This window comes from Pollachius pollachius (assembly GCF_949987615.1).
Source record: "Pollachius pollachius genome assembly, chromosome: 2".
In the NCBI taxonomy this organism is placed as follows: Eukaryota; Metazoa; Chordata; class Actinopteri; order Gadiformes; family Gadidae; genus Pollachius; species Pollachius pollachius.
The window spans coordinates 47,017,331-47,044,695 of NC_136935.1; the positions used below are offsets into that span (position 1 = coordinate 47,017,331).

At 47.5% G+C, this 27,365-nt stretch overlaps 1 protein-coding gene across 1 annotated transcript in view; it reads left to right on the forward strand.

Moving 5' to 3' along the window:
• Nucleotides 1–10,788: 10,788 nt before the first annotated feature.
• add3a (adducin 3 (gamma) a) overlaps nt 10,789–27,365 on the forward strand; it is a gene marked incomplete at its 3' end in the record, with an annotated part of 16,989 nt that continues 412 nt past the window's right edge. The window contains exons 1-5 of the mRNA XM_079730378.1: nt 10,789–11,060; nt 16,568–16,851; nt 24,983–25,121; nt 26,243–26,394; nt 27,043–27,123. Coding sequence (XP_079586504.1) covers nt 16,657–16,851; nt 24,983–25,121; nt 26,243–26,394; nt 27,043–27,123 — 567 coding nt within the window. The 5' untranslated portion in view covers nt 10,789–11,060; nt 16,568–16,656. The remainder of the gene's footprint in view (nt 11,061–16,567; nt 16,852–24,982; nt 25,122–26,242; nt 26,395–27,042; nt 27,124–27,365) is intronic.

The window sequence follows — 27,365 nt, forward strand, 5'->3', positions numbered from 1 at the left end:
ATGACACATTGGTCTTCAGGAACAATGAGTTGCCAGGGCGATTCTCTCCTGCCCTTTGGACATCCTCCTAAGCTCTTCCTGATCGGAATGGATGGTGTGTGTGTGTGGTACCTATTGTTACACACACACACACACACACACACACACACACACACACACACACACACACACACACACACACACACACACACACACACACACACCTTATGAATGACGTTTCATTCCTAACTCCCTCAGATGAGATATTAGGAACAGGAAGGATAAGGAGGAAGCAAATAGTTGGGTTTTATGTGTGGTTCTGCCAAGCCCTAATACTGCGGTCATGAAGGTGGAGCTTGACCCTCATCAGGAAGGGCTCAGTATTGTAACAAATGTCTTCTCTTGCCTTGCCATGATAAGAGGTTTTCAAGTCGTGCATCAGGAAATTGTGTTTTTCCGGTGCTCTCCTGTTTTGCTGCTGTAACATTGCACATTCCCCCGCTGTGGGTTAGCTAAAGTGCTATCTTCTTTTATCTCATCTTATTAAATCTCATGTTATTCCAGTCTATTGATTTCCTTCTTTGACTTCAGGCGGACTTAATGGATGGAGTCTATCTCCCCTCCTGGCACATGTCAGACTTTGTCAGTCATTCCCGGTCCTCCCCTTCTGTCACTTCCTATGAGGTCCAGCCTTGCTTTGCCAGGCGAGAGGCCCGTTACTGTCCACTCACGTGGCCGAGGCACTGACCAGTTATCGCTCTATCAAATTACGGTGCTTTCGCAGCTGAATGAAGCTCTGGTGTCTCTGGCTTTTAGGGAGTGCAAACGACATCGGATCACGCCCCTATGAGTCTCCCAAAGATTGAGCTTAATATGAATACACTTTTTGACCTTTTCCTGACAAGATATTTTGTAGGTGGAAAGTCGATACATCCCTCTGTGATATGTTATGGTTATTGTATGTTTCTGATCCTGTTGTCCGTAACTTTAAATCAATGGATAATGTTCACTTGGTTACTAGAGATCAAAGTTACCAACTTGCATGCAAATATAAGTTTCGGAAGATTACTAAAGTGCAAATAAACACATGCAAGCTGCACACACGCGCATATGCACGCGCTCTCTCTGTCTGTCTGTCTGTCTGTCTGTCTGTCTGTCTGTCTGTCTGTCTGTCTGTCTGTCTGTCTGTCTGTCTGTCTGTCTGTCTGTCTGTCTGTCTGTCTGTCTGTCTGTCTGTCTGTCTGTGTCTCTCTCTCTCTCTCTCTGTCTGTCTGTCTGTCTGTCTGTCTGTCTGTCTGTCTGTCTGTCTGTCTGTCTCTCTCTCTCTCTCTCTCTGTCTCTCTCTCTCTCTCTCACACTCACAAACTAACTCACACTCACACCATCCTCAGCAGAAATCTTGACATCTGGCTGTGTGCCTGTGTCCCCCCGTAGGACCCCACATCCTGACAGGAAGCTTGTCCTCTTGCTTTCACACGCACGCACGCACGCACACACACACGCACACGCGCGCGCACGCACACACACACACACACACTGTGTGCTCCGTTTTTCAATGTGGCATTACTGGTGGTCAGAACGATGTTCCACCAAGGCTCTTCCTAAGACAACATTATCCCCCAGTCTTGTTTATCCTATGATCCTGGTGGTCCCAACGGGAAACATAAATAGATGATCGTTTTATTGGAAGGACCCTTTTGTGAAATATATTCCACCGCAGTCCTGGTGTTGCAGACGTCTCGTGGCTGGTCCTCTTTTCATCAATGAAGCGCGTCTCCACACTTGTGGTCCCAACGAGGGAGGCTCACGGAGGGAGAAGCCCACCCGAGCCAATGCTTCGGCCCTATCAGTCGCTCTCACACAGCTGACTCTCTTGGTCTCGTCCTTTCAATTACAATTACAATTAGGGCATTTAGCAGACGCTTTTATCCAAAGCGACTTACATATATTAATGCACACATTGACACGACGACGGCAGAGTCAACCATGCAAGGCGACAGCCAGCTCGTCCTTTCCCCCGAACAGCACCAGCACGTCGGCACATGATTGGTTGACGCCAGGGGGTGGGGGACGGAGCCGGACAGACCCCGAGGAACGTCGCAGCGAGTTGCTGTGTGACCTCCCCAATCAAACCAGCGCCTGTTTCCGCTGCTCTCGTTCTCCTGATGGATGATCTGTAGCGATGCGTGTCCCCGGCATGCATGGATACAGCCGGATATGCTCGCCCACACACAAGCGTGCCCGCCCACAAGCAAAGAAGCACACACAAATGCATATTCTCACACACACACACACACACAGGCTCCCTGGGGCCCCTGTTTCCCCCGTGTTGGGTTAGTGAGCAGTGGGATGTGTTTGGGACGGGGGTCACAGAACAGTGACAGTTCCTTCATTGATAGCTGTGTGTTTCCTGTCCTGGTCCGGTCGTCCACTCTCAGGGTTTCACCAGAAATAGACCCCTGCAACTCAATGGAATTGTTGCAGTAGTAAAAATGGTTAGAATGTGGTGCCATCAGTGCTGTTGAAAGACTGTTGCCACACAGTTTGATGCCCTTTTAATGTAAAAAAATCACATCGTAGGAGTCTGTGTATGCAGCACAGTCTTTGTACTGTAACGGCTAGTTGTGTGAACGAAGTACTGAAGTCCACGTTCATCCTTCCTTCCTTCTTCAACCTTGATTTAACTTCAAAGTTCTTCGCTCTCAAAAAGCAACCTGCCTTCTTGGCTCTGTTTTTGCCTGCATCAGGGCCGAACTGAGCAGAATAGATGGGCCCCTTTGGCCATGGTAGTAAGGTTGTGTGTGTGGTCGCCCATGTCGGAGTCGCTGACAAAAAGACACCCTGAGAGGCCCCTCCTGTAGCAGTTCAAGCTGGGGCCTTTCACATATTTCCTCGCTTCCTTAGGAAAGAAAGGAATTCCTTCAGAAGTTTGACTTCTACAAGTGGGGCCCCCCAGTTGTGACGGGGTCAGGTTCACCATATTGGGCCCGGTGGTCTCTTTTAGGCTGGGGTCTTCAAAAGGATGAGAAGTCTTTGGGGGGGGTCTATGCTTACCTTCGACTAATTTTCCAATGAATTGAGCAATATGAACGCATGGCACAACCACGCTGCACAGTTCAGCACGCGGCCTAATCAGATAGGGTATGGGTGCTGGTAAATGTTTGCATATGGTACTCCAACACTTGTTATCTCCTTTGCTCTCTCTCTCTCTGTCTCTCTTTTCTATCCTTCTAAAGGATTCGCCATGAATGGGGTCCTCAGTGTGTTTAAAGTGAACCATATGCTGCTGTGGAATCCATTGGGATTTTTTGATCTGCTCTCTCTCTCTCTCTCTCTCTCTCTCTCTCTCTCTCTCTCTCTCTCTCTCTCTCTCTCTCTCTCTCTCTCTCTCTCTCTCTCTCTTGATTTTCATCTCTCCTTTTTTTAACTATCCCTCTTTATCTCTCTCTCTCTGTATCTGTCACTTGTTTGCTGTCTCTGTTTATCTCCCTATGTCTCCCGTGTCTCTCTCGCCCTGGGTCGGGGGTCATACTGAGCCTGGTCTGTTTGGATTTGTTGGTTTGAGTTACCATGAATACCTTCATGAGGTGATAACTCAGATTTGTGTGTTTGTGTGTGTGTGTGTGTGTCTGTGGCAGAAGACACATGCATGTGCAGCTGCATGTGACCGAGTCACACAGTGGACATCATTGAGTCTGGTTTAGCCCCCTCCCCACAAGACAACATTGGCTCATTTCCTTCAATGAAGAGAGTACGACAATCTCATTTCAAATTCTGTATCGGCACGAAAAAGAGCTTGTTTGGCGTGGAACGCTTCGTGATGCTCCTGGGTCTCTGTGTTTTCTCAAGCTGTGCGTATTTCCACATATCTCTACAAAATGTACTCCCCTAAGTGAACTCCCACTCTCCTTCCCCTGGCGTCGGGTTTTTAAGCATGAGATAATGGAGGATGGCAGCACAGAGTTCATGACACGCAGCTTAAAACTGTTGCTGACGGGCCTTTTTAAGACTAAGATACGTCACCACGTTTCCTAAAGCCCGTGGTTTGATTTGAGCCCCTCACTCGGAGACTACGGGCCTAAATAATCCTTTGTTTTACGGGGACGTCAAGTGTTGTAATAAAGACCTTCTGAAGGTCCCATGTGGTTCTAGGTTTCACATGAAATACGTCTTGCTGTTTGTAAAGTAATTGAACTTGGAGGAGACTAAACTCAAGGCATGTGGTGGATGTTGTTCAATGGGCGCTTTAATTGAATTAGTGTAGCTCGGTTGATTTATGGGAGATTGTGTCCCTAAACAGATTATCGAACCACTGAAATACAACCACTGTTAATCTATTGGTCCAAGTTGAGGGTAAAGTGATGCAATGAATCAATCCAGTGATACTATGCTCCATTAAAATGCACACCTACGTTATCCTCGTTAAGTCCTCATTCTTCACTAAAAATAACTATGATAACTTGTTCTATCTGCAATATCCTTTATAACCATACCACAGATATTTGCCTGTACACACCAACATGCAAACCATCCAACATCACAAATACAGATTGGCGCTGCCGCCGAGAGTATTTGCCTTGTAAATCCTGCTTTGAACCAAGGCACCGAATCCCAGTGCACCTCCCAGTGTGTCACAGTTCAACAACCAAAGCACACAATTCTTGCTATCTCAGGAATGAATTACAACCTTAAAGTTATTGCTACTGGATTTTCTCTCATTTTCTGACCATCACTCAAGACCTGAGGTCTGCAGCCACCTGGCTATCAAGTTCTGTGATGTCTTTGTCTCTCCAATAAAGGCTTTGGGATTGCTTGCAACTTCTTCTTCTTCTGAATCTGTGTCATTTAAATGATTTGATTATATCCATACTAGTCAGCTACACAGTTAGCCTGGCTTCTGTGCACTGCTGAAACAGTGTGTGTCGGTTTGAGCCCATGCGGTAGCAGTTAGTGACAGTGGGCCCATGAGCAAGAGATTATTTATGTTTACTTGGGGGGGGAGGCAAGAGGGACTTGTTAAACACTGAGTCACAGGCTTTGTCATTAACCATAATTACAGTCGTTACTGACCTGCTGTGTATGTGTTTCTGTGAATGTAGGAGTGTGTTTTATGTGCCCACACGCTGCCGTTCTGCTTATTTGTGTGAGGTTTCATAGAGGGTGTATAATTATGCTAAATGCACCTGATTGATGCGACAATCACTGTCGTTTTATTGAGAAACTCAATTCATACAAAAATGTATGGCTGTATGGCCTTAACCATACAGTGCTGGGGGAAACACTGTACCCAAAGGGATACTTTGGTAGGTTCTATGTGGCTTCCCCTGATCTTGATTCCTGGAATGAGCCCTTTTTAAAGGAATGGCAGGGCTTCTGTGTAGAGTGGAAACAGCACGCGACATGTGTATCCATTTTCATGTGTGTGTCTAGCCGTTTGTCTGCGTGAGCGTGCCTTGATCTGATACGTGTGTGGAATTCTCTGATAAGTATCTATACTAAAGATACGCCAATCCCATCATCTCTTTGGTCTTTGGGGGGGGGGCAGCTTTGCCCTGGTGCACATGAGGAATCCCAAGAAGCTATCCTTAGGGTAGGTCAGCCTAAGCCAGGATGTTATACAGAGTTCTTTTTTAACTACAGGTACATTAAGACTATGAGGCCCCACAGGCTTCCTGTTTCGTTGGAACCACTTGCTCCGGGATTTTAACATACTCTCTCACAAGCTTTGCCTCTAAGTCTTGTAAAAAAGGCAGCTACAGAGGCCAGGCATCTATCCTGGCTGCTGAGACGTGGAATATACGATATGACGCAAGGCATGACGTCTCGTAAAACGCACCCCGATGATCATTTGTTTACAGACGTTTGGCCTCAAAGAAGCGTCCGCAAGGGCCCCGTCATCCCAGCTGGTCCAAGCACCATGTTGAACTCATTTTAAGGGCCTTAGCACGTTGGGTGGAGTTGGCAAAAATACTTCCTCTCCTTTATTTATCCCAATGGCTTTATCCTCTTTCTCAGAAGTAAAAAGGGGTTCTTCCATTTTCTGTGTGTGTGTGTGTGTGTGTGTGTGTGTGTGTGTGTGTGTGTGTGTATAAGACGGGCACCCTGATCCCAGTGTTTATATTGTTCATTCTGTTGAGTCATTCCGACATTTCAAAATTCAAACGTATCTCAAGCCGTGGTCGTAAACGTATTTGCAGTCTGTGTGCAAGACACATAAAATATGTGTGTGTGTGTGTGTTTTGAATTCTTGCGTGTTTTCTCTGTTGGGTAACCGCGCTCAGTCAGGAGACAGTGACAACATTGTTCACATGTCTCCGTGAACTGAACCTCAACGCGTCCCAGTGTGTTAAACATTAGCTGTACTCTGAATGCCTTCTGCCCTTCAAACAGGGATTAGCCACCACTGAGGAGCGCTCTCCTTCAAACATAGAACCACAGACCGTTAAGAGCCACAGAGACAGCAGAGTGACAGCTTATATGGGGTTAGGTGTGTGTGTGTGTGTGTGTGTGTGTGTGTGTGTGTGTGTGTGTGTGTGTGTGTGTGTGTGAGTGAACTTTGTATGCACAATATGGTGCTTGCAGACAAGCAGAATTAAAAGCATTATCTTGGCAGAGGATCTGACACATACGTTTATTGCCTTGTGAGCTGTGATAAGGCAGGGAAATGTGTTGCAGTATTTTGCTCTTGACATTGTGGTTAAGCCAGCACATTTCTATGGGGTTATTCCTCTTTATTTCCCCTTGTCCTTTATCTGTTTCTAAGGCAAATTAACACAGCTTTGTCTGTTTTTTTACATTCATTTCGTCTTCCCAGAGTTATCTTTTTAATACGGCTCCGATAACAGCTGCTGTATCTTCCATTGTAGCACTTGTTGCACGGAGCTGCGATCCCGACTGAACTTCCAATAAATCCTCTCGTCCAATCAGCAGGGCTCCTGGGCAGGGCCGTCCTAAATCCTTCTCTCGAAGGTCACATAGTTAAATCCTGTGCAGATTCCCACACCGCGGTACATCAGGAAACTGGGACCCAAGGTTGATTTAGGCGCCACCGGGATTGCTCTGGACGGCTCTCCAGGGACGGACAGGACCTCTGTTGCCTTGCGGTGTAGCGGCTGTTTGAAGTGGTTGAAGTCTAAATAAGTTTTATGCAAAAAAAAAAGGAAAGAAAAACCCACACCATCGGGGTGGCCTCACAGCCGTTAACACGGAGCGCGTTTTGTTTTCTTAAGAAGCACCACCGGGACCTCTCTCTCCTCTCCCTCCACCCACCCCTGTCCCTCTGAGATGCGTAGCTGGCGGCCATGTTGTTATTCTTGGGGAGGGATGATGGAGGGTCCTAATAGAGAGGTCAAGGGCTTTGTAGTATTCCTGAAGGGTGTGAGTCAAGGCACTCCCAGCTTTTGACATTTCGTCAGGTAAGGCTTTCCGGGGAAACCGGGTTGGATAGGGTGGGGAGCGTAGCTAATGCTGACGGTGTTCTTCTCAGTGTTAATCTTGTCGAGCTCTAGGGCAACTTGTAATTACAGTCTTCAAAGGGAAATGATGACTTTGAACTGTTTTCCTTTCCAAGTACATAAACGTTGAAATAAACAAACCCAAGTACAAAGCCAAACCTTCAAATCCTGAACCACGCAGTACTGCTGCCACCGAGTACATCTCTTTGGCACATCGTATTCTAAGGAAGAGTGAGTGAAGAAGAACAGTAACATTAGTAAATTCTTAAATTGTCCGAGTGCATCTCGGGACCTCTCCCTGTTGCAGTGCTCTGACGGTTGCACCATGCTGGCACTGCACCAAGAATAGCTCGCCTCATATCTAAACATCCATACCTGCCTTCATTCAAGATGTCCATTCATTTAGTTCATATTTATACAAATTACTATATGCAAAACATTGAAATGACTATTCACCACTTGCTTTAAATGACTCCTGAGAGACAAAGATATTATAACATATTTCGATACTCCAAAATCAAGACAAAAAATTCATACATAATGCAATACATCTTACATAATGTATAATAATACATTATGTAAGATGTAATACGTCTGCGTATATTTTCAAGCGCCTCAAAATCACTCATGTTCTCGGCCCATTGTAAAACCCCACGGAGCAGCCTTCTGCGTTTATTTCACACACACTCAAAACAGTCCTTTCAACGGTCCCTGCAGGCAGGAGCTCTGCGTCCTCTGAGCTGTGTCCTGGGGAGGCCCGGCTCAGGGAGCAGCCCGTGGGGGCAGGCGGAGGCCAGGAGCTCAGCCGGCCGGTCTGGGTCACTGCGGGGGGGGGCCAGACTCCAGAGGCTGACCTCTCTCTGCGGTGCGGGCGTTGGCAGTGCCCGGCCGGTACTCTGTACCTCGCTCCCTGCTGACCGGGACAGCGTTCCCATAGGAGGAGGAGTACCCCCGGTGTGTTGGTCGATGGCCCGTGTCCTCCCACCGCGGTGTCCTCCTCGCAGCCGCTCACAACCCTGTTTCTCCTCGGTATCAACCGAGGCTTTCGTCATTTGCGAGCCATTTTTCCCATATTTTGGAACTATTCCAAAGTATGGGAAAAATGGCTCGCAAATGACGAAAGCCTCGGTTGATAGGAAGTTCAATAGGCTGCTTGGACCAGCTGGGATGACGGGGTCCTGGCGGACTCTTCTTTGAGGCCAAACGATCATCGGGTTCATCTTACAAGACGTCATGCCTTCGTCATATGTCTAGTTAATTCAAATGACCCCCATCGTCAACAACAAGCCTCCCCGGTCACCTAACGTCTTAACTAACAAGCTCTCCTGTTGCCCGACAGAACCTAGACAGAACAACACCTTTATATACCTGCCGCTGCTCGTTGCCCCTCAGGTTGGGGAGCCGGCCACGTCGATGCCTGTCACTGTGCACCAGGAGTCAGGGCTCGGCACTGCCAGCCGAGCTAGGCGAGGCGATGAGCTGAGCCAAGCTGCTGAGTGACTCAGCAGCTGCCTAGACTGCACCGCTAGTTTACTCTAATCTCAGGATTTATTCTCTTCACTGCGGAGGAGCATTGAAGACAGAAAGAGGGAGAGAGAGAGAGCAGTGTGTCGCCGGAGCAAATGCTTCAGACCCGGGTCCTCCGCGGGCCTTCTGAAAGACGATGGGTACGTTGATAATGCTGATCTGTGTGAAGGAGCCATGCAGATTAAGGAGTTCCCCCAGGACAATGCAAGCCTGTTGTGATTCGTTTTGGAGGACGGCTGCTTTCTGCAGGCGGCCCTCCTCAGAAGTTCAGCGGCATTGGCTCCGTCTGAGATGTGCATTCGTCTGCTCTCGTGCTGGTTTATACTTGTGTGTCTTTGCTGCTCTGCGATAACGAGGCCCTGCGGGAATGCTAAACTAATCGTTGACCGTAACCCCTGTTCAACTCCATGAACCGATTGGAGTGGATGCAAAGATGAATGCTTGTTTGTTGCTGTAGAGGTAGAACCGTCATAGGAGGGAGTTTTCAGATCGTAAAACGTCTTCCTGACAAATATTGATTTGTCAAATGTGCTTCGGTAGACCATAGCCTTGTTCTTTGAGTTTTGGTTGACAAGCTGCAGATATGTTCCCCATAATCACTGGGACTGAGAACTCAGTGAAGCTAGGCAACAAGCACGCACATGCACAAACACACACACACACACACACTGTCTTATTTTCCTGCATTGTGTAAGATGGGAAATCGGACTCTTTCATTTGAATTGCAATTTCAGTTGAGTTTTACCGGATCACATCCTGATCCTCTAGGCTATTAGGCCCTGGCTATGAAGTATGATCTATTGCTCTTCATATTCCCAGGAGCTCTGCACTTAACCCTAAGTAAACACGAGCAGAACAATGAACAGTTTTTCTGTTCTATCCTTCAACAGATTGAAGTGCTTCTGTAGTTAACTACGACCGATATTGCAAACTATTGCGACTATTGCAACTATAATACTGGGCTTCCCTTTCCTCTTATTCTCTACTTGTCTCTCTGTCTGTCTCCCTGTGTGTGTGTGTGTGTGTGTGTGTGTGTGTGTGTGTGTGTGTGTGTGTGTGTGTGTGTGTGTCTCTCCATACTACACCGTCATTAAACAACATGTTTTTCTCGGGAGTCGTGGGGGGCATTACTTCGCGGAACAAGCCTAATCACACCGTCATCCAAAGGTTGATCAACCTGTTGGCACGGGCCATGTGGTGTTTGTGTCAGCAGGAAACACCACAACGTAGTGGAAACGTGTGTGTGTGTGTGTGTGTGTGTGTGGAGGCTGGCCTGAAGAGTTGTTTTGGAGAAAAGAAAATCAAAATGACATAGGAGAGAAGCAGCTCACACACACACACACACACACACACACACACACACACACACACACACACACACACACACACACACACACACACACACACACACATAAAGAGAGTGGGAGAGCGACGGAGGGAGAACAGGGTGCGTAAGAGGGAGGAGGAGGGGCAGCTGCTGTGCCCTGATTGGTCTGTTTTAGTGTGTGTGTGTCTTTGTGTATGTGCACGTTTGCCAGTGGGCGGGGGGGATTAAACCAGCGTCACGTGATCCCTTTAGCCTCTTTTCCACAAAAATGCACACAGCCCACATTTGCCTGAGAGCGCACTCACGCACATGCATGTACTGACGCATGAACACGCCACACGCACACACACGCACACTCACAGCTGTTGAGATCTCTTGGGGGGGAGGGAGGGAGAGAGGGAGGGAAGGAGAGAGAGAGAGAGCGAGAGAGGGAGGGAGGGAGAGAGAGAGAGCGAGAGAGGGAGGGAGGGAGAGAGAGAGAGAGAGAGGACACAAGCGGACAAACCTGTTCTGCCTGGGCTGCCTGGATCATCCTCTCGGCGCTGCTCTACGTTTGATTCGTCCGCCTCACCTCTCCGTCGCCGGCTCCACGCGGGGAAGGCTGTCCCAGGATTTGTGCTTGTGGAGCGTCGGAAGGAGGGAGAGAGGGAGAGAGAGAGTGACGGCGGTAGGGAGGAAGGAGAGGGAGAAAGGGAGGCATGTGTTTTGACTCTGTTGAGGGCGACTACCACTTCGCGTTCGGTCTCGTCCACTGACCCAGGAGGAAGTCCCAGGTGGGTTGAAGCGCTCGCCTGCTTTTCAATCTCGTTTTGAAGAGATGTTTACATTTTTCCTTTTGGGTTGTTGGCTCTGCTGATTGGGTGGTTCCACTGTGTTCCTTACGGACGTGTGTTTAATAGAAGTGTTATCAATTGGGTTGAACTTGTTAATGTTTTTGTGGTGTGTGTGTGTGTGTGTGTGTGTGTGTGTGTGTGTGTGTGTGTGTGCAACTGAGGCAACTGCATGTGAATGCAAGATTATTATCTCTTGTGAAGACTTGGAGGGGGGAATTCCTTGTTTGCATGCTTTGACTCACACAAATGAATTGGTCTTAACACACACACTTGAAGCTTGACACACACACACACACACACACACACACACACACACACACACACACACACACACACACACACACACACCCCATGTTATTATACTGAGGTGCCGGACATGATTGCCGGTAGCACCACATTAAGCCCTCGCCTAAGCTACAGACAAGAAGATTAGCCCTGGTTATTAGGGCCGGTGACAGTAGGACACCGTGGGGCAGAAGGTGCACCACCACCACTTCCCCTCACACACCTCCATTCAACCTGAACCAACACCCCACACCCTTCTGTCTCTGGGAGAAAGGTCTCCTCAGGGTGTCTCCCCTCTCCTTGAAACCCTGGCACTGTCGCTCTCGTGCGCCGTTATACACCGCACGGTTCTCCAAACAGAAAGCAAGAACCGCCTTTTCGTTCCCACCGCTTGTTTGCACCCACACTGAAAGGATTGGAGCGGGACTCCTGGGGGAACACCGGCCACTATGCCTTTGGCTGGGAGGAGATAGGGCACACTGGGCTGCTGCCTTGTTGTCAGACTCAGGAGAGTCCCACCCCCCCATCACCCAGCGTCTCAAAGTAAATCCTCTGGAGGGCCTGTAAGCCGCCGAGCGTTGGGCTTACACACTCTCTCCTGTTTCACTGCCATCTTACAAAGCGGGCCAGAGCGGGCCTGGGTCGGGGGAACACCTAACCCCCCCCCGTGTGTCGCCGGGCAGATCCCAGACCCGTACGGCCCGGTGTCAGTGGCTGGTGTCGGTGGTTTGTTGTTGTATTTTAACAGGCGTGCCAGCTGCAATGTGAATGGGTGTGTGCTCGCCTGCATGCACGTGTGTGTGTGTGTGTGTGTGTGGATATTATTAGCTACCATAATACCATTCTTTCCTGGTATTGTTGCAGTGGGGCGTTGGAAGGTGACCCAAAAAGCTGCGGGGCTATTTTTAGGCGTGGCAGCCGCAGTTTCAAATGTATGCGTGTGTATTTACATTGAAATTGTGTGTGTGTGTCTCTGCGTGTGTGTCTCTGTGTCTCTTTGTGTGTGTGTGTGTGTGTGTGTGTGTGTGTGTGTGTGTGTGTGTGTGTGTGTGTGTGTGTGAGATTACAGTGTCTGCGTGTTTGCGCAATTAAGAAACTGGAAGACGACAGGAAGCAGTTGGGAGTGGAAGAGACACTCAGGACTGTCTGATCTTCGCTCCTTGCACGATGAGTGCAGTTAATTGAATGGCTATCCGGGTGTCTTGCTCTGAGTCAGGTCGATGTCACACCTGTCCTTGGGCATTCTGGGTAACCGTTTTGCCTTATTACCTGCCATTACAGTGGAGGCGGCGGTGAGGATTACGCTTTGAAACAACAACAACAACATGACCGTTGGAAGGACTAGCATCAATGGTGGTTAGGATATAGTTGACTATTGTTGCAGCGCCTGTACCATGGAATCGTTCTGGCATGTTTGACCACAGCAAGGCCTTGAGACGCTCGGTCACCCGCAGAGACAGCTCACAAACGTCCATGACCATTTCTTTTTTTCATTTATTTATTTGTGTTTCCATTTGATCTACTTTTAATAGTAGCCATATTTCATATTTTGTGTTTTTCTGGTTCTCTCAACACCGTTTGAGGATAAAAGCTTGTTTGATACAGTCTTCGATCAAAGATGTTTGAGGTTTTGATCAGGTTTTGATCGGTGGCTAAACGTGAACGTTAGTTAAGGAGTCGCCTGTGATGGACTGACTATCAGACCAAACAAAGACGTGCCCACCAGACCATGGGTTTGCCCTTTAAACAACATCAAATGAGATGGAGCTGCATGAGCGTAAATGTCCCTCTGATGTCGGCATCCCTAGGCAATACAAGGGGGCTGTGAGAGAGAGAGAGGGAGTGGGAGAGGAAGAGGAAGAGGCTGTTGATTAAAAGAGGTCGTGAGAGTGAAAGGTTACTGTGACCTCGCTCCGGGCTGCCTTACTGTCGATCTTTCCAGGGCCAGCAGACCGCTCAGGCTAGCGACAACAGACCCAGTGCCCGCAGCAGTCTGACGTCGCTGTATCAGACAGAGGGAGGGCAGACAGTACACACATTTCTGAACTGCTATGTGCTCGGCCCCCTTTTTAATTGAGTTTCCGTTTATGAGTTGATCTCATGTTATTTCAAGAGGGAAACACTCAGACTATAACTGAAGTGGAGGGGAATGCGAAACACTCACACCAGTATCAAACTCATGAGAGCTGCAACAAAACTGCTATCAGATGTCGTCTCTCTGGAGTAGACTGGTTTAATATGGGGGGGGTGGTGTCTTCAGTGGTTTGTAATGTATTGGTTTGTGGTGGCAGCCAGGCTAGGGGAGTATTGTTGATGCCAGCCGCAAAAAGGCTTGGGGAAAAGAGAATGGCTGTAGACAGGATGGTAGACTGGGTGTGAGTGTGTATGTGTGTTCTTCAGACGTATCATCATGCTGCAATTGGGGATGCAACAGCAGTTGCCCTGACTTTAGCTGTGTGTACATGCAACAAAATTGTGTGTATGTTTTGTCAATGTCTGTGCGTGTGTGTGAGCATGTTTTGTAAATGTGTTTGCGTGTGTGTGTGTGTGAGGGAGACTTGTTTGATAGGGGCTTGGGGCTCCAGGGGCCTGATGCTTTACATTGGAGGGGGGCGCAGCTGTCATGTCTGACGCTGTGGGCCTGAGGGCCAAACAGCAATCTGTGATTCATTGCAAACCCCCACGCTCTCCTCCTTGGCAGGGCCTGATCCCCCATCGCTATGTATAGCTCAATGTTTTTGTTTTCGTTTGTGCAATGGCTTGGACAGTTTGAATTTAAGAGCGAATTAGAGGTTTTCTTTTGTTATTGTAGTATGCAAACATGTTGTGTCAACCATAGTACCCTCTCGTCATAATATTACTTCGGTATACAGACTTTTTTGTTCATATTTACACACAAACAAAATAAAGGGGTATCTTGGTCTTCTGCGACAGATAGGGCCCTACACCCTACTGCTATGAAGCTATTGTCATAGCCTGTCCTCCTTTGCGTCATACACTGCTTTGGCAACTCCTTTGCTCCTCTTACATGTTTTAAGTTGACTCTAATCACAAGTCTTGCTTCCTAACCCCTTCCCCTTTCATTAGCTAGCTGTCTAATGCTGTCTTCGCCAACAGTGTCTTGCTGACAGTGTCTTCGCTGACAGTGTCTTGCTGACCGTGTCTTCGCTAACAGTGTCTATATGTATGCATCTTAGACTCAAAGTGGAACAAGTCAAACGGCAAAATAGGTCAATATAATTACATAGTTAAGTAAATGGTCTTACGGTAAAACAACACCAGGTCATTTTCTGAAACAAATGATGTGCAATTGTGAAAGCAATCATTATAATCTGTTGAACAATTCGAAACGATTCATCTGATAGCTAAACCTGAAGTTCCTGTGCACTTTTGGAGTTTTACCAGTGCCTCGTTCATAAGCCGCACCCTCCCCCAAATTCAAAGAGAAAGCTGATTGGTCAGCAGACCTTGGCCTGCTGGGACACATACCCTTGTCTAGTCTGGTCTGATTAGAGCCAACTTCTTTCACCGATTTGTAATAAAATGAGATAGAACAGCATATGAATTAAAACAGTAGTTATAAATGTAAAGCATATAAGGAGCAAATGCTTACACCTGGGCATCAAGTAGGGTACATTTTGTAAAAAGCTCAAATAGAAAAGAAATCTGAAAAAAAAAAGATTTTGAAAGTAAAGGAACGCTTTGTCATGCTTTGAAGGTTATGCAATGTTGTAAACAAAACATCCTCTGGCTTTGGAATTTATTGGTCAAGCATGTTACCTCACATTTGCTTTGTTTGTTTATTTGCTTATCCAGTTCCCTCCATATCAATTCAATCTACGCATCAGCACTGTCCTAAATGAAAGGCAAAAGTGTGTGTGTGTGTGTGTGTGTGTGTGTGTGTGTGTGTGTGTGTGTGTGTGTGTGTGTGTGTGTGTGTGTTGCGGCTTCACCCATATCAACAGCTTAGTGTCCCCTCTCGCACTAACACACACATTTCTCTCACTGTGAAACGCCAAAAGGAAAATTCAGGATCGGATTAGAAATAAAACACAAGCAGAGGATTTGTCACGCATAAGGCAGACTAAATCATTGATGGTGATAACCCCATCCCCCTCTCGGTCTGTCCCACTCTCTTCCCTTTCCGCTCTGAAAACACACGTAACCTGCCAGGTGTTTTAAGCCAAACCCCCTTTTCTATCTATCAAGATGCGGCAATGAACGCTGGGAGTGCAGTTTACAGCATTACTCTCATTATCTGTATCCCTCTCTCTCTTGCTCCTTTTGCCTTTTTTCTTATGGTTCTGTCATTTCCTTTCCAATATTTATCCACGCAAGCCGTTTTATTCTTACAATATTGTTTAGCGATACAGTTTCCCGTCCAGCCACCTTGTTTATGCTCCGTTCTCCTATTGGTCAGTTGGCGCAGGGCACTGTTTATGTACAGTCTGTCGGCACTGTTTCCACGGAAACCTACTAGAGCTGTTGCAGCAGTTTCACCAAAGCCTTTGTGGTCGTGCCAAGCGACCGGGGTGATGAACGAACACAGCGAACTAACTCCGTCCCACCCAGCCGTGACCGGCTCGGTCAAACACAGCTAAAGGGCTGTTCCTTTAAAAAAAGAAAATGAAAAACACTTTGTTTTGTCCTTGTTTAAAAAAGTGGTTTCTGGTTACTGTGTGTGTATGTATCGTTTATCTGTGTTTGTCTTTCCGACTATCTTTCTGTGTGTTTGCACACGCATACTTGTGTGTGTGACTTTGTGTGTGTGTATCTGTGTGTGTGTGTGTGTTGCCCTCAGGACAGCAGTGGTCTGTTTACAGTTTACAAGCTTGCCTCATCCAAATGGGTGCCGCACCTCACCCGGTTATCGCCTTGCCCAATGAGAATGGCTCTCATTCCAGTCCCTTCAACCCGTATGACCAGAGCGCTGCTTTTTTACGAGGGATGGATGATTGCCACATGTATCCATTTGTTAAGGCTTGCCCAGTGGCCTTGCACTGGAACCGTATGAGCTCACATTACGCCGCACCCATATTGGCGCCATTGGTTTGAACGCCGTCCAAACACTGTGCTTCCTTCGACCTCCTCCACCCATCCTAACCCCTGCCCCTCTTCTCTCCCCCCCCCCCCCCCCCCCCCCCCCCCCCCCCCCCGCCCAGGTGAGAGTCGGAGAGAGAGAGAGAGAGAGAGAGCGTGCCCAGCGTGAGTGCGAGCGGATAATCGGTCGAGCGACGGACGCGGCCCAGGCATGAGCACAGACGGTCATCAGGGGGTGGTGACCACCCCCCCCCCGCCCAGCGGGGGTCCCAAGGAGCGCTACTTCGACCGCGTGGACGTCAACGACCCCGAGTACATCAGGGCCCGCAACATGTCCCCCGACCTGAGGCAGGACTTCAACGTCCTGGAGCAGAAGAAGCGCGTCACGCAGATCCTGCAGAGCCCGGTAGGTTGCGTTGTTTCGTTGTGCGTCTGTCTGTGTGTCTGTCTGTGTGTGTGTGTGGGGCACCGATACACACGTGTGTAACCATTCTTGGCTTGGCCTGCGTTCCAAATTATATCAATTTTTCTTTTTACTTCTAGTGCGTGCTGCAGCTACCATTACAAAGTGCGTACTGTTGCACACGGTATGCATACAATTGGGACATTCACTGATTAGGACACCTGTAGTGCCCCATAGACTGAAAGTCGATGGGACGTATCTTTTGCTGCGCTGAGGATTGTAGGGCAGAATAGACAAAAAAGCATGCTGGCTTGCATACTGCGAAACGTGACCAGATGTAGTACAACCTTGTATCTTTGGCGTACTGCCTTTTCCATAATATGTATTGGGACGTGCTAAATATTGTCCTGGCATACCAAAGAGTATGGTAGCATGGGTTGGTCATTTAGTGCAGAAGAAGAAACCGTTAATGTTGCACTCCAATGAGAACAGCGGATGTCCTGTGTACAGGATCATTTGCCACTGGTGTTTGTTTGTGTAAAGGATAAACCGCTTGTGTTTGTTTGTGTCTGAAAGTCTGAGAGAGAGAGACATATACACAGTGGAGGAGAGAGAGAGAGAGAGAGAGAGGATCACAGCGGTCCGAAGTCTACTAAAATCCCAATATAACCAAAGCAGGCGCACCCTTGCCTTAAAGTTCCCCTCAGGCGCTGACTTACCATGTCGGTTCAGGTTTTGCTGAAATAAACGACTCTTGAAGCCACCGGTACACTTTAAAGAAAACTGCACCTGACATTTAATTCAGCCTCTCTGACGTCGGCTTGGCTTTCCAAAGACGCTAGGAAGCTAAGGCTTCAAATGGCAAGCACGGCTGGAAGAAGGTCATGGTGTAACACCGGGGCTCCGTGTTTGTACCCTGTTGCAGGAACCACCAGCTTAACCGGCTGGGGATCCAGCCCCTCTGTGATTAATGTCGGTAGGGTGCCCTTTGAGCCGTGGCATTAAGTTGGCAACTTATGGTTCACTTTTAATTAATCCGTCATTAAAAAATATCAAATCGCGTGGCAAACAAAACGGTCTTGGATTCCAACAAACACCCCAGGAGTTTGAAGAATCGAGTCGAGTCGAAGAATGACCTGAAATGGAGCAATAGCGATGCAATGAAATGTGGAGCATTGCTGAAGAATGATTTATCTATTTGTCGGCTAAACAATGAATCAAGCAATAAAGGCTGGATTGCATTGTCTTCCGGGTGGCTATCAGCGGGCCCGGGGCCTCTTTGGTTCACCCTCCACCCTGTAGCACTGTTTGCTGTGCAGTGTTGACCCAAGGACCGACCTGAACTGGTCCGATTAGTGTTTACAACGGGCAGAGCGGGCGGCTGAGGTGTTTACCAAGGTGTGTGTCCCTCTTACACTTGTATATTGAACCTTACATTGACCTGTAGACGCTTCTACAGGTCAACACAGGTAGGCGTTTCTTTGTTTACCGATTGTTTAAGGTCCAAGGCGAAATCGGCGCTGATTTGAAAAGTCGGGACTGTCCGTCGAGGTGAAGCTGTTTGCTGCTGCGTCCTGCCGCGGCTCTGTGTGAATGTCGAGTGGGTGGGTCCGACAGCAATCACAAAAGTATGTTGGGCATTCGGTTCTAGCAACCTGAGTTGCTATGTTAGGACACACGGCACGGCAGGAGAGTGTTTGATTGAGCCTGCGCGTTAGTGGATTACTTACTGTACAGTCTGCGAGTGTTCCCCACCGGCACAGTAACACAAGCCTGTGTGTGTGTGTGTGTGTGTGTGTGTGTGTGTGTGTGTGTGTGTGTGTGTGTGTGTGTGTGTGTGTGTGTGTGTGTGAGATTGATACTGTGCCGTGGCCATGGCGGTTTTGGCATGGTCTTTTTAAAGCTTTAAATGTGATCCACATTCTGCACATGCCCAGTGTGGTTTCCTTGGCGCGATGCACTACCAGCTGTCTAAGGACGCAGGAGTGGTGTGTGTGTGTGTGTGTGTGTGTGTGTGTGTGTGTGTGTGTGTGTGTGTGTGTGTGTGTGTGTGTGTGAGATTTTGGCGGTGTGCTGTAGGTTTGAGGGCATATAATCACAGACACCTGCAGTTTAAACGAATCTGCACGTGTGTGTACGTATGTGTCTCTGCACGACGTGTGTGTATGTGTGCGTAATACACGCGTGGATGAGTCAGTCAGTGAAGGCCGATGTGCTCCTGTCAGATTGATGACGCGTGGTTTGTTGATGTGGTGCTTTGAACGCCAGCCAGTTCTCGTCTCAGACGGCTGGGTCTATCCGCAGGGCGGCTGTTTTATTGACCATTACATCAGCACCCACCGTCATATCAGACATTCCCTTGTGTTGTTCTGTTGTTGTGTCTGCTCTTCGGTGCATTGGTCAACGGAAATTGAAAAGGCAAAGCGCCGGTTTATGGCAAGAAGAATGGCTTGCGACCTTAAGATGACCAAGGAGCCCACTTGATTTGAACCACTTCATGACAACACTGCCCAAGGGAACGTTGCTTTTCACCTAACCGCCCTATCTAATGTGCCAACTACCACCAAATCCGAAACAGTAACAACAAGTGTGTCACTGTGCGTGTGCTCTCCTCTCTAATGTAATCTCTCCTTAACCCTCTCTCTCTCTTCTCCCGCCTTGACGTCTTCTCGGTTGTTGTTGTCGTTTTGTCTCCAGTCTTCGGGAGCTAGCTAGCTAACCCAGACGACATTCAGCGCTCTCGTTGAAGGCTGTGTTTAAGCATGAGCAGAGGGGAGCTGGACCGAATGACACGATTGAAGCCTGTGCTCACTGGGCTCTGGGGTTTGATGTAATCATTTACTTATTTTTACGACTGCCAAGGTCACAGTTGCCCTTTTTTCTGAGGCAGACAGGAAAGCGGCCTGCCACACAGGGTAATAGTCTGGGTGGTTTTCGTCCGCAAAAAGACAAACAGTCCTTTTATAGCTAATTGAACGTTTGAACATTTTTATGAACAGCTGGGTTAGCGTATTTGTTAGAGGCTTGGCTCACTTCTTATTTAGCGTTTGTGGGATGTTTCAGCTGCACAATTGAACTAATTGTTGAACTGTATTTTCAGATAATAGAATAAACCTCATGGATCCATTCTTGGCTCCATTCATGTAATTTGTGGATTAATGTTAGACCTCATAGACTGAGGGAAGGAAGGATCATATGTTTGCCAAATCAAATTCCTTCCCAAATAGGCCAGGATGAGCCCGCATAACAACCTTACTTATCAAAAACAAAACATTCTCATTCAGAAAAAAAACAAACAGAATTGAATCAAGGGATCCAAACCAAGAAGCAGATCAAGCCCGGACCAACTGGAAGTGACATTTGCGCATAATTTGGCTGCCTGTCCAGGTTTCATTGTTCTACGTCCATGCAGAGTACATTTCTTACTTTGTTATGTTCTCTCTGGGCCACAGCACAATTTAATCCTCATGAATGCTGCAAACTAGTAAACTGCTATCATTATCCAAGTACAAAACCCCCCCAGTAGTTTGACATCTGTATCTCACGTGTAGTTCCTGTTCTACAATCCACTTTACCCTTTGAAAGATGAAGTCTCTCTCCTTATTTTGACATTTTGAAGTCACCTACACGAGTATCAGTTTTTGTGTGTTAAGCCCCCACTTTGTTCTCGTGAGGCCGAAGCCATGCTTTAGATCGGTTTTGTTCTGGAACATTTGGCGGTTGATCCCATCCCAGACAGTCTTTTTGTTTCTTTTTCAAAGCCTTGAGGGCCATTTTGTTTCTCTTCACAACATATCCTTGTTGCTTCAGTCAGTGAAATCGTTCAGTGGTGTGGATCTAGTGTTGACGTGTCTCATTTAGCCAGGACAGCCCTCAACAAAAGAAGGCTGTCTCTCCTTAGACTTTTGAGTTGCCTCATATGTTTTACTATGGGATTGACACCATAATGAGGTCTGAATGTAATTCCTTTATTGTGGATCCTTTTTCCAGATTAAAGCTCTGTTTTATTGAACAAAATCCCGAGCCAAAACTCTGTCCCTTTCAGTTGGAACTTTTATTGGGGCGATCCAGTGCATTACTTAAGGAATGCAGTGCATAGAGTTTGTTCAGAGTCGAGGGAGACAGCAGTGCAGCTGTAATGCAGGACTGAGTCACTGACAGATGAGACACACGCTCACCCCAGGGGTTAGACAATAGCAGTGTCACGTAAGGATGTGTGAGTGCTGACCAGGTGGATATTACAGAGAGAGAGAGAGGGACACACACATAAAGAGAGAGGGACACACATACAGAGAGAGGGAGAGACACACATACACACACACACACGTAAAAAGAGAGAGAGAGACACACACAGATAAAGAGAGATACGCACACACACACACCCACACATAAAGAGAGAGAGACACACACCCACACATAAAGAGTGAGTGAGAGAGACACACACACATATAAAGAGAGAGACACACACTTCCTGGATGAGGTCATGTCACTGGATCCACCGTGGCTTTCGACAAGACCGGACGTGCATCGGTGACCTCGTCCATAAGTGCTTGTTTTTCGTTCCCACGCTCTTTCATTAACAGCCAGGGGGGTTCTTACCTGTCCAGGTAACCCCAGCGGAGTCGTGGTAACCATGACCTCACAGGATTCTCGATGATGACACCTGCTCGTTACGTGAGCCAGGATGACCATTTAGAAAGCATGTGACTGATTCAGAGGACTAAATGGATTCTTCCCTTATGATCTCGTGTAAAACTTATGTAAATCTCTAAGGTCTCAGGTTGCAGGAAAAGATGATTGGTGATGCTTGTATTTAAATGGTCTATTGAAGTAATTTAATATGTTGAGTAAACGTCGTAGCTGTTGTACACAAACCAATAGCCATCTTCTAAGAATCCATCAGTGTGTCACCATATTGTTCATTATCATCCTCCGGTCATCCTCCACTCATGCATTTATTTTCAGCCTCTTCGTTCTCCACCATCGCACTCCACACGCCCAACGTATGATCGGTATTCATGTGCATATGAACCGGGTTCCCGTCGCACTGCTTCTCCATCCGCGGTGTCGGGCTGACCTTGTGTGACGGTGTCTGCCCACGCTCCTCGGTGGAGTAGGAAGCGTTCTGTCCTCCAGCGCTCCGGCGCCAGAACACCAGGATGTTTCCTGTCCACTGACACGTCCAACCGAGGCTCTGGCCCGCCACGGGTCACCCCCGCCAAGGGCTTTTGTCTCGCTGGACCCTCTCCGCTCCAAGGACCCCGCACTCCCACGCCATGGGTCTGGGCGCACTTCCTCTGAGCAAAGGGAGGGGAATGGGGGAGGGAGGGATGGAGGAGAGAGGGAAGGGAAGAGGGAGAGGGATGGAGAGAGGGGAAGAGGGAGAGAGAGGGAGGGGAGGCAGAGAGGACAAGGGAGAGGGGGATGGCGAGGGAGGGAGGGAAGGAAGGAGAGTGCGGGGGAGAGAGAGAGGGAGGGAGAGGGATGGGGGGAGAGAGAGAGAGGGGGGGAGGGAGGGGGAGGGGTGAGAGAGGGGAAGAGGGAGGGAGAGAGAACGAGGAAGAGATGGAGAGATGGATTGGGTGGGAGAGGGAGAGGGAGAGAAATGGAAGATTAATGTGCATCGTTTTTTTTTTTTCAAATGCTCACGGAAACCCATTTTTTGCATTCATCTGTTTAGGGTTAAACCCTCAGCTATGTAAGCTATGACAGATCATGGTCATATTTCAGTTTTTTTGAGACCAGGGGATGTTTTTATAGTTTCCTTTACTAGCTTTGGCTTAGTCAAACTGTCTTTTTTTTTTTGATAACCAAAACAGATGACATTATTACCATTGAGAAATTAAGAATTGAGATATAAATGACTTAGACCAACAGTCGTTAAGTTTAGTAGAAAAGGTATTCCCAGCGCAGATGTTCCCGCCTGTAATCAGTGAGGGTTTTATTTAGTTAAACCAAATTGCAGGTTTGACTACCTGCTTAGAGCTTGCATGGTTGGTGGTTTATGTGACCGTACTTCTTGCCCTGAAATACCCTTTATTTCCCATTCTAAAGTAAGCGCCCAGCCGCATGCTTTGCTGCTGGTGTGGTCATGAATACTAACACTGTTAATAATCTAGCATGCTGGAGAGTGCAGGACGCAAGCAGTGTCACTCTGCAGATGGACGGATGAAATATTAATAATACAAAATGTGAACGCTTTTTCCGGCCCGGGATTAATTTAAGATGATGTGAGTCAAATCCCTGCTGTCATAATCTCTTCGGGAATGTGTGCGTGTGTGATGGAATATTTTCATCCATATGGATTTTAAAAATAGTATTTCTAAATTGTGTTCATTCGTGTTCAGTGAAATGGTCTGAAATTAATCCTTTTACAGCTAAATTGTTATTTTCAGTTGCTATGTTTCCCTGAAATTGCTATACTCTTCCTTTTATGAAATATTTCAATAGCCTGCATTTTGATTTTAATAAAATATATGAATAAAGTGAAATCTTTCATGGATACATATTCAGGCTTTTAAGGGTCTATTATATCTCTCTCGCTGTCTATCGCTCTCTCTTACCCTTGCTCTTTCTCACTCTCTCTCTCTATTCACACTCACAATGACGCAGGAAGTCCTGGGGGTCTGATCAATAGACAGCCCCCAGTGTCGGGGGTCCGTGCGGCGCGTCTCCCACCGCCACATTGACTGAGTACAGTACGGTACAGCCCTCCTCCCCGTAGAGGGGGGCCGCTAACAAGGAAGAACCGCGGGCCACACATCCGCAGAGTGGCAAAGAACTGGGTCGGTTACCGTGGCGACCCTGCCACTCAGGGTGGAGGAATGTCTGGCAGGGCTTCAGAAGTCCCAGAGCCTGTATGCATTCTCATTTAATTGCTCACTGTTTCGGGGAGGGAGGGGGGGGCGGTGCTGCACTTTCCAATAGGCCACACCATACCGCCCAACCCCATTGCCTCAAATCAATGGCCCTGGTTCCATCCTGAGGCCACAAAGGTCCGTCGAATGGGACGTTCAATGTGCACAAGCACGGGGAGTGGTGGATCTGCAACGGGTGTGGCGGTGGTTTGGGTGAAAACTAGGGAGACTGGCTACTGGGGAGTGGAGTCTAGGGTCACCCGAAAGAGCGAAGAGGGTCTTTGGTTGTCCAGCTTGAGAAACTAGAGAAACTAGAGATTCCATCTCGGTAAAGTGTAATGGTGACCTTTCACCGACTTCAGACCGCTAACATTTCAGACTTTCTTTTGAGATAAGCTAAATATTTCTATTATCTCATCTGTTGACACTCTCTCCACTGGCACACAGCCTCCACACGCAATTCCAGTTCACCGGGTAACAGAAACAAACTATCAAACCCCTGAGGCCCTCCAGCATCGCGCTGTCATTAGTCCGACTCGTGTACCAGCGAATCACAGCTGGGCATCTCCGTCAGTCGCTATCCGGTTAGTCAGGGATCCGTCAAGATGCAAATCGACCCACCCGAGAGCACCCCGGGGCCTAATCTGTGATTAACTCGTCTGCCCGTCTCTCTGTTTCTCTGCCCTGCGTTAGCTAGTGTTAACCGTTGAAGTCTTGTATCCAGCTTTGAGTCCTGCCTTCTGTCTTTTCTCTCCGTCACCTTGATGTTCATTTTTGTATCCTTGCTCAATCAGTGATCACATCACTCCCTATTCCAAGGGCACTCTGGCGGTTCAGATGGGAGGCAGCTGTGTGGTTTCCCGGTAGAATAATTTGTAACGAGTACACTTTCAATCTTCATATAACTTGTTGACTACGATGACTTCATTTTCCATATCAATTGTCCAAGTGACCATCAGAGTCTCTGGATAAACAAAGATTCATCCAGTTTGAATCTACCACTTATTCATATATTAATACATTTTTGCAATGCTCCTTGTAATGCAACTTGATATATTAGAAACAATCTTTTTCATTTGAATCAGAAAACCAGTTTACTTATTGTTGGTGTTATCTTAACTGGGACTTGTTGAGACTCACATTATTAATAATGGCTAATGAAAAAGTCACACATCATCTGGATGTGTGTTTGTATCTGTTTGGATCAGCTGTAACTAAGTCTTTCTCTCTTTCATTTTCTGTCTCTCTCTGTCTCTGTCTCTCTCTTTCTGGCCCAGGCCTTTAAGGATGAGTTGGAGGGGCTGATCCAGGAACAGATGAACAAAGGCAACAACCCCAAAGGCCTGCTGGCCCTCAAACAGATCGCTGACTTCTTCATGGCCAGCTCAGTGGCTGGCTTCAACAGCTCCCCCCTCAGTGAGTACTCACAGTGGTACATCCCGTCGCCCCCGACGACCGCTTGGGTTTTTAAACTCAGCCCCCCTAGTTCCTGCTGTGTTGTTGGCCCCACAGCAAATGCTAATATGCCCTGAATGCGTGTGTACTACAATGCATTTGCATGCTTCCATGTGAAAAAAAGGAATATTCAAATGAGAAATATATTAATATATTAGCAACGACATTAGCAACATTATGAAAAGTTTACGTATGCACGCTATGTGTGACACACACACACATTTTGGCATGAAGACTGTGACACACGCACACTTTTTGACATGCACACTGTTTGACACACGCACAAACATTTTGACATCCACACTGTGTGACACACACACACACATGAAGACAGAAATGCAGAGCAGGCAGACAGACAGAAAGGCAGAGCAGGCAGACAGACAGAAATGCAGAGCAGGCAGACAGACAGAAATGCAGAGCAGGCAGACAGACAGAATTGCAGACAGTAAGAAACAGAGAGCAGACAGACAGTAAGAAATAGAGAGCAGACAGACAGAAAGGCAGAGCAGATAGACAGAAAGGCAGAGCAGATAGACAGACAGACCGAAAGAAATGCAGAGCAGACGGGGCGCTCGCAGACTCCGGAAGGGTCGTGCATATTTCCCGGGCTTTTTGATCCCCGGTTCTGGGTCTAGTGTTCCATATGCACGGTCTGCTTCCAATCAGGGCCCCAGAATGCGGAACTGATGATGAATTACCACGTCAAGGCCAGAACATCAGGTCCATTTAACTTCTCCATGCGCCCTGTGCGAAGGAAAGACCCCTCTGTGATAGATGTAGGTTTTCAGACACGCCCAAAGAGCCTTTTAGGGGAACAGATAAAGTCAGCCAATTAGGTCATCTTGCTTATTGTGAATGAGTTGTATTGTGGTGACGTTATCGAATCACTGAAAGCCTTGGGTCCGTTTGTAATGCGATGTTGCAAGGTTCTGGAACGTTCCATCAGGCAATGGGATGCAGTGATGGTGCCGTTGGCATTGAAAACCACCTAATCAATTAAAGCCATCTCATATTGATCTAAATGTCCTTTCCGTCCTCTAATCTAATCGAGATCAATACTGTTTGCCTCCCCCCCTTTTCAGGTCAGGGAATGGTCTCTCCCATCAACGACCTCTACACGATGGACCCTGCCACTACCGTGAAGGGGGAGAAGCACGCACGTTGCAAACTGGCCAGCCTCTACAGACTGGTGGACCTGTTCAGCTGGGCCCACTTCTCCAACTCGTACATCACAGTAAGGACAACGTGACGGAGTTCTGGGGGTCCAGCTACATGGGGCTCTGTGGTCTTGAGAGTTCATGGTTACCAACCAAGCATTTCAATATCAGACTCAAACCGAGGCATGAGCACTTTAGTGAATGAAGCTATTTTTATTGGCGTTAGCAACTGGTTCTACAGAAGTTGTAGGTTCATAAGAAGGAGTATATACTCTTTACTTCTGCTTTGTGTTTGAGGATTGGATAAAAGCCATTACATTCCCATTATGATTCAATTAAAATGAAAGTGTATTTTTGTGACTTTGCTCAGAATACTTTTAGATTAGATCGATTTTTCCAATGACTGTGTGTGTGTAGAGCCACATCTTTCCAAACTTCATTCGAGACAAGCTACTTGAACTTCATATTTCTCACACACCCATTGTTACGCTCATATTTCATTTAAAGTCAGAGAAACCTCGGTTGAAATGTTACTGCTGCTGTAAAAGGAGGATTACGGGTTCAACACTGTAATTTTTGGTTTGCTTTAAAAGTTCCTTCTGTCTAAATAGAGTCAATTAAGTCATTCCACTCATTCTTTTTCCTTTGTTTAGTCCTTCATGGCTTTGGAAAAGTTTGGAAGTATGATAATAAAAATGTTATTGTTTTTCTTTTGTCCCTCAAAGTGCCGGATCAGCAAAGAGCAGGACCACATCCTCATCATCCCCCGAGGGCTGGCCTTCGCTGAGGCCTCTGCTTCCAACCTGGTAAGCCCCGCCTCCAGCACGCACCGCCGCTCGTCTACTCAGCCAATCACGGCGGCCTCCCGTATACAGCACGGCCATTTTGTATCGCATAGAATATTGACAATAAAGGTCAGTTTAGTTTAACTTTTTTATTTCGAACGTTCGAGTAACACAACAAAATAAACTGACAAACAAAGCCAATGAGAACAGTCAAAACAACAATAACAATAGTCAAAACAAAAGTAATAATGTTAACCAAACAT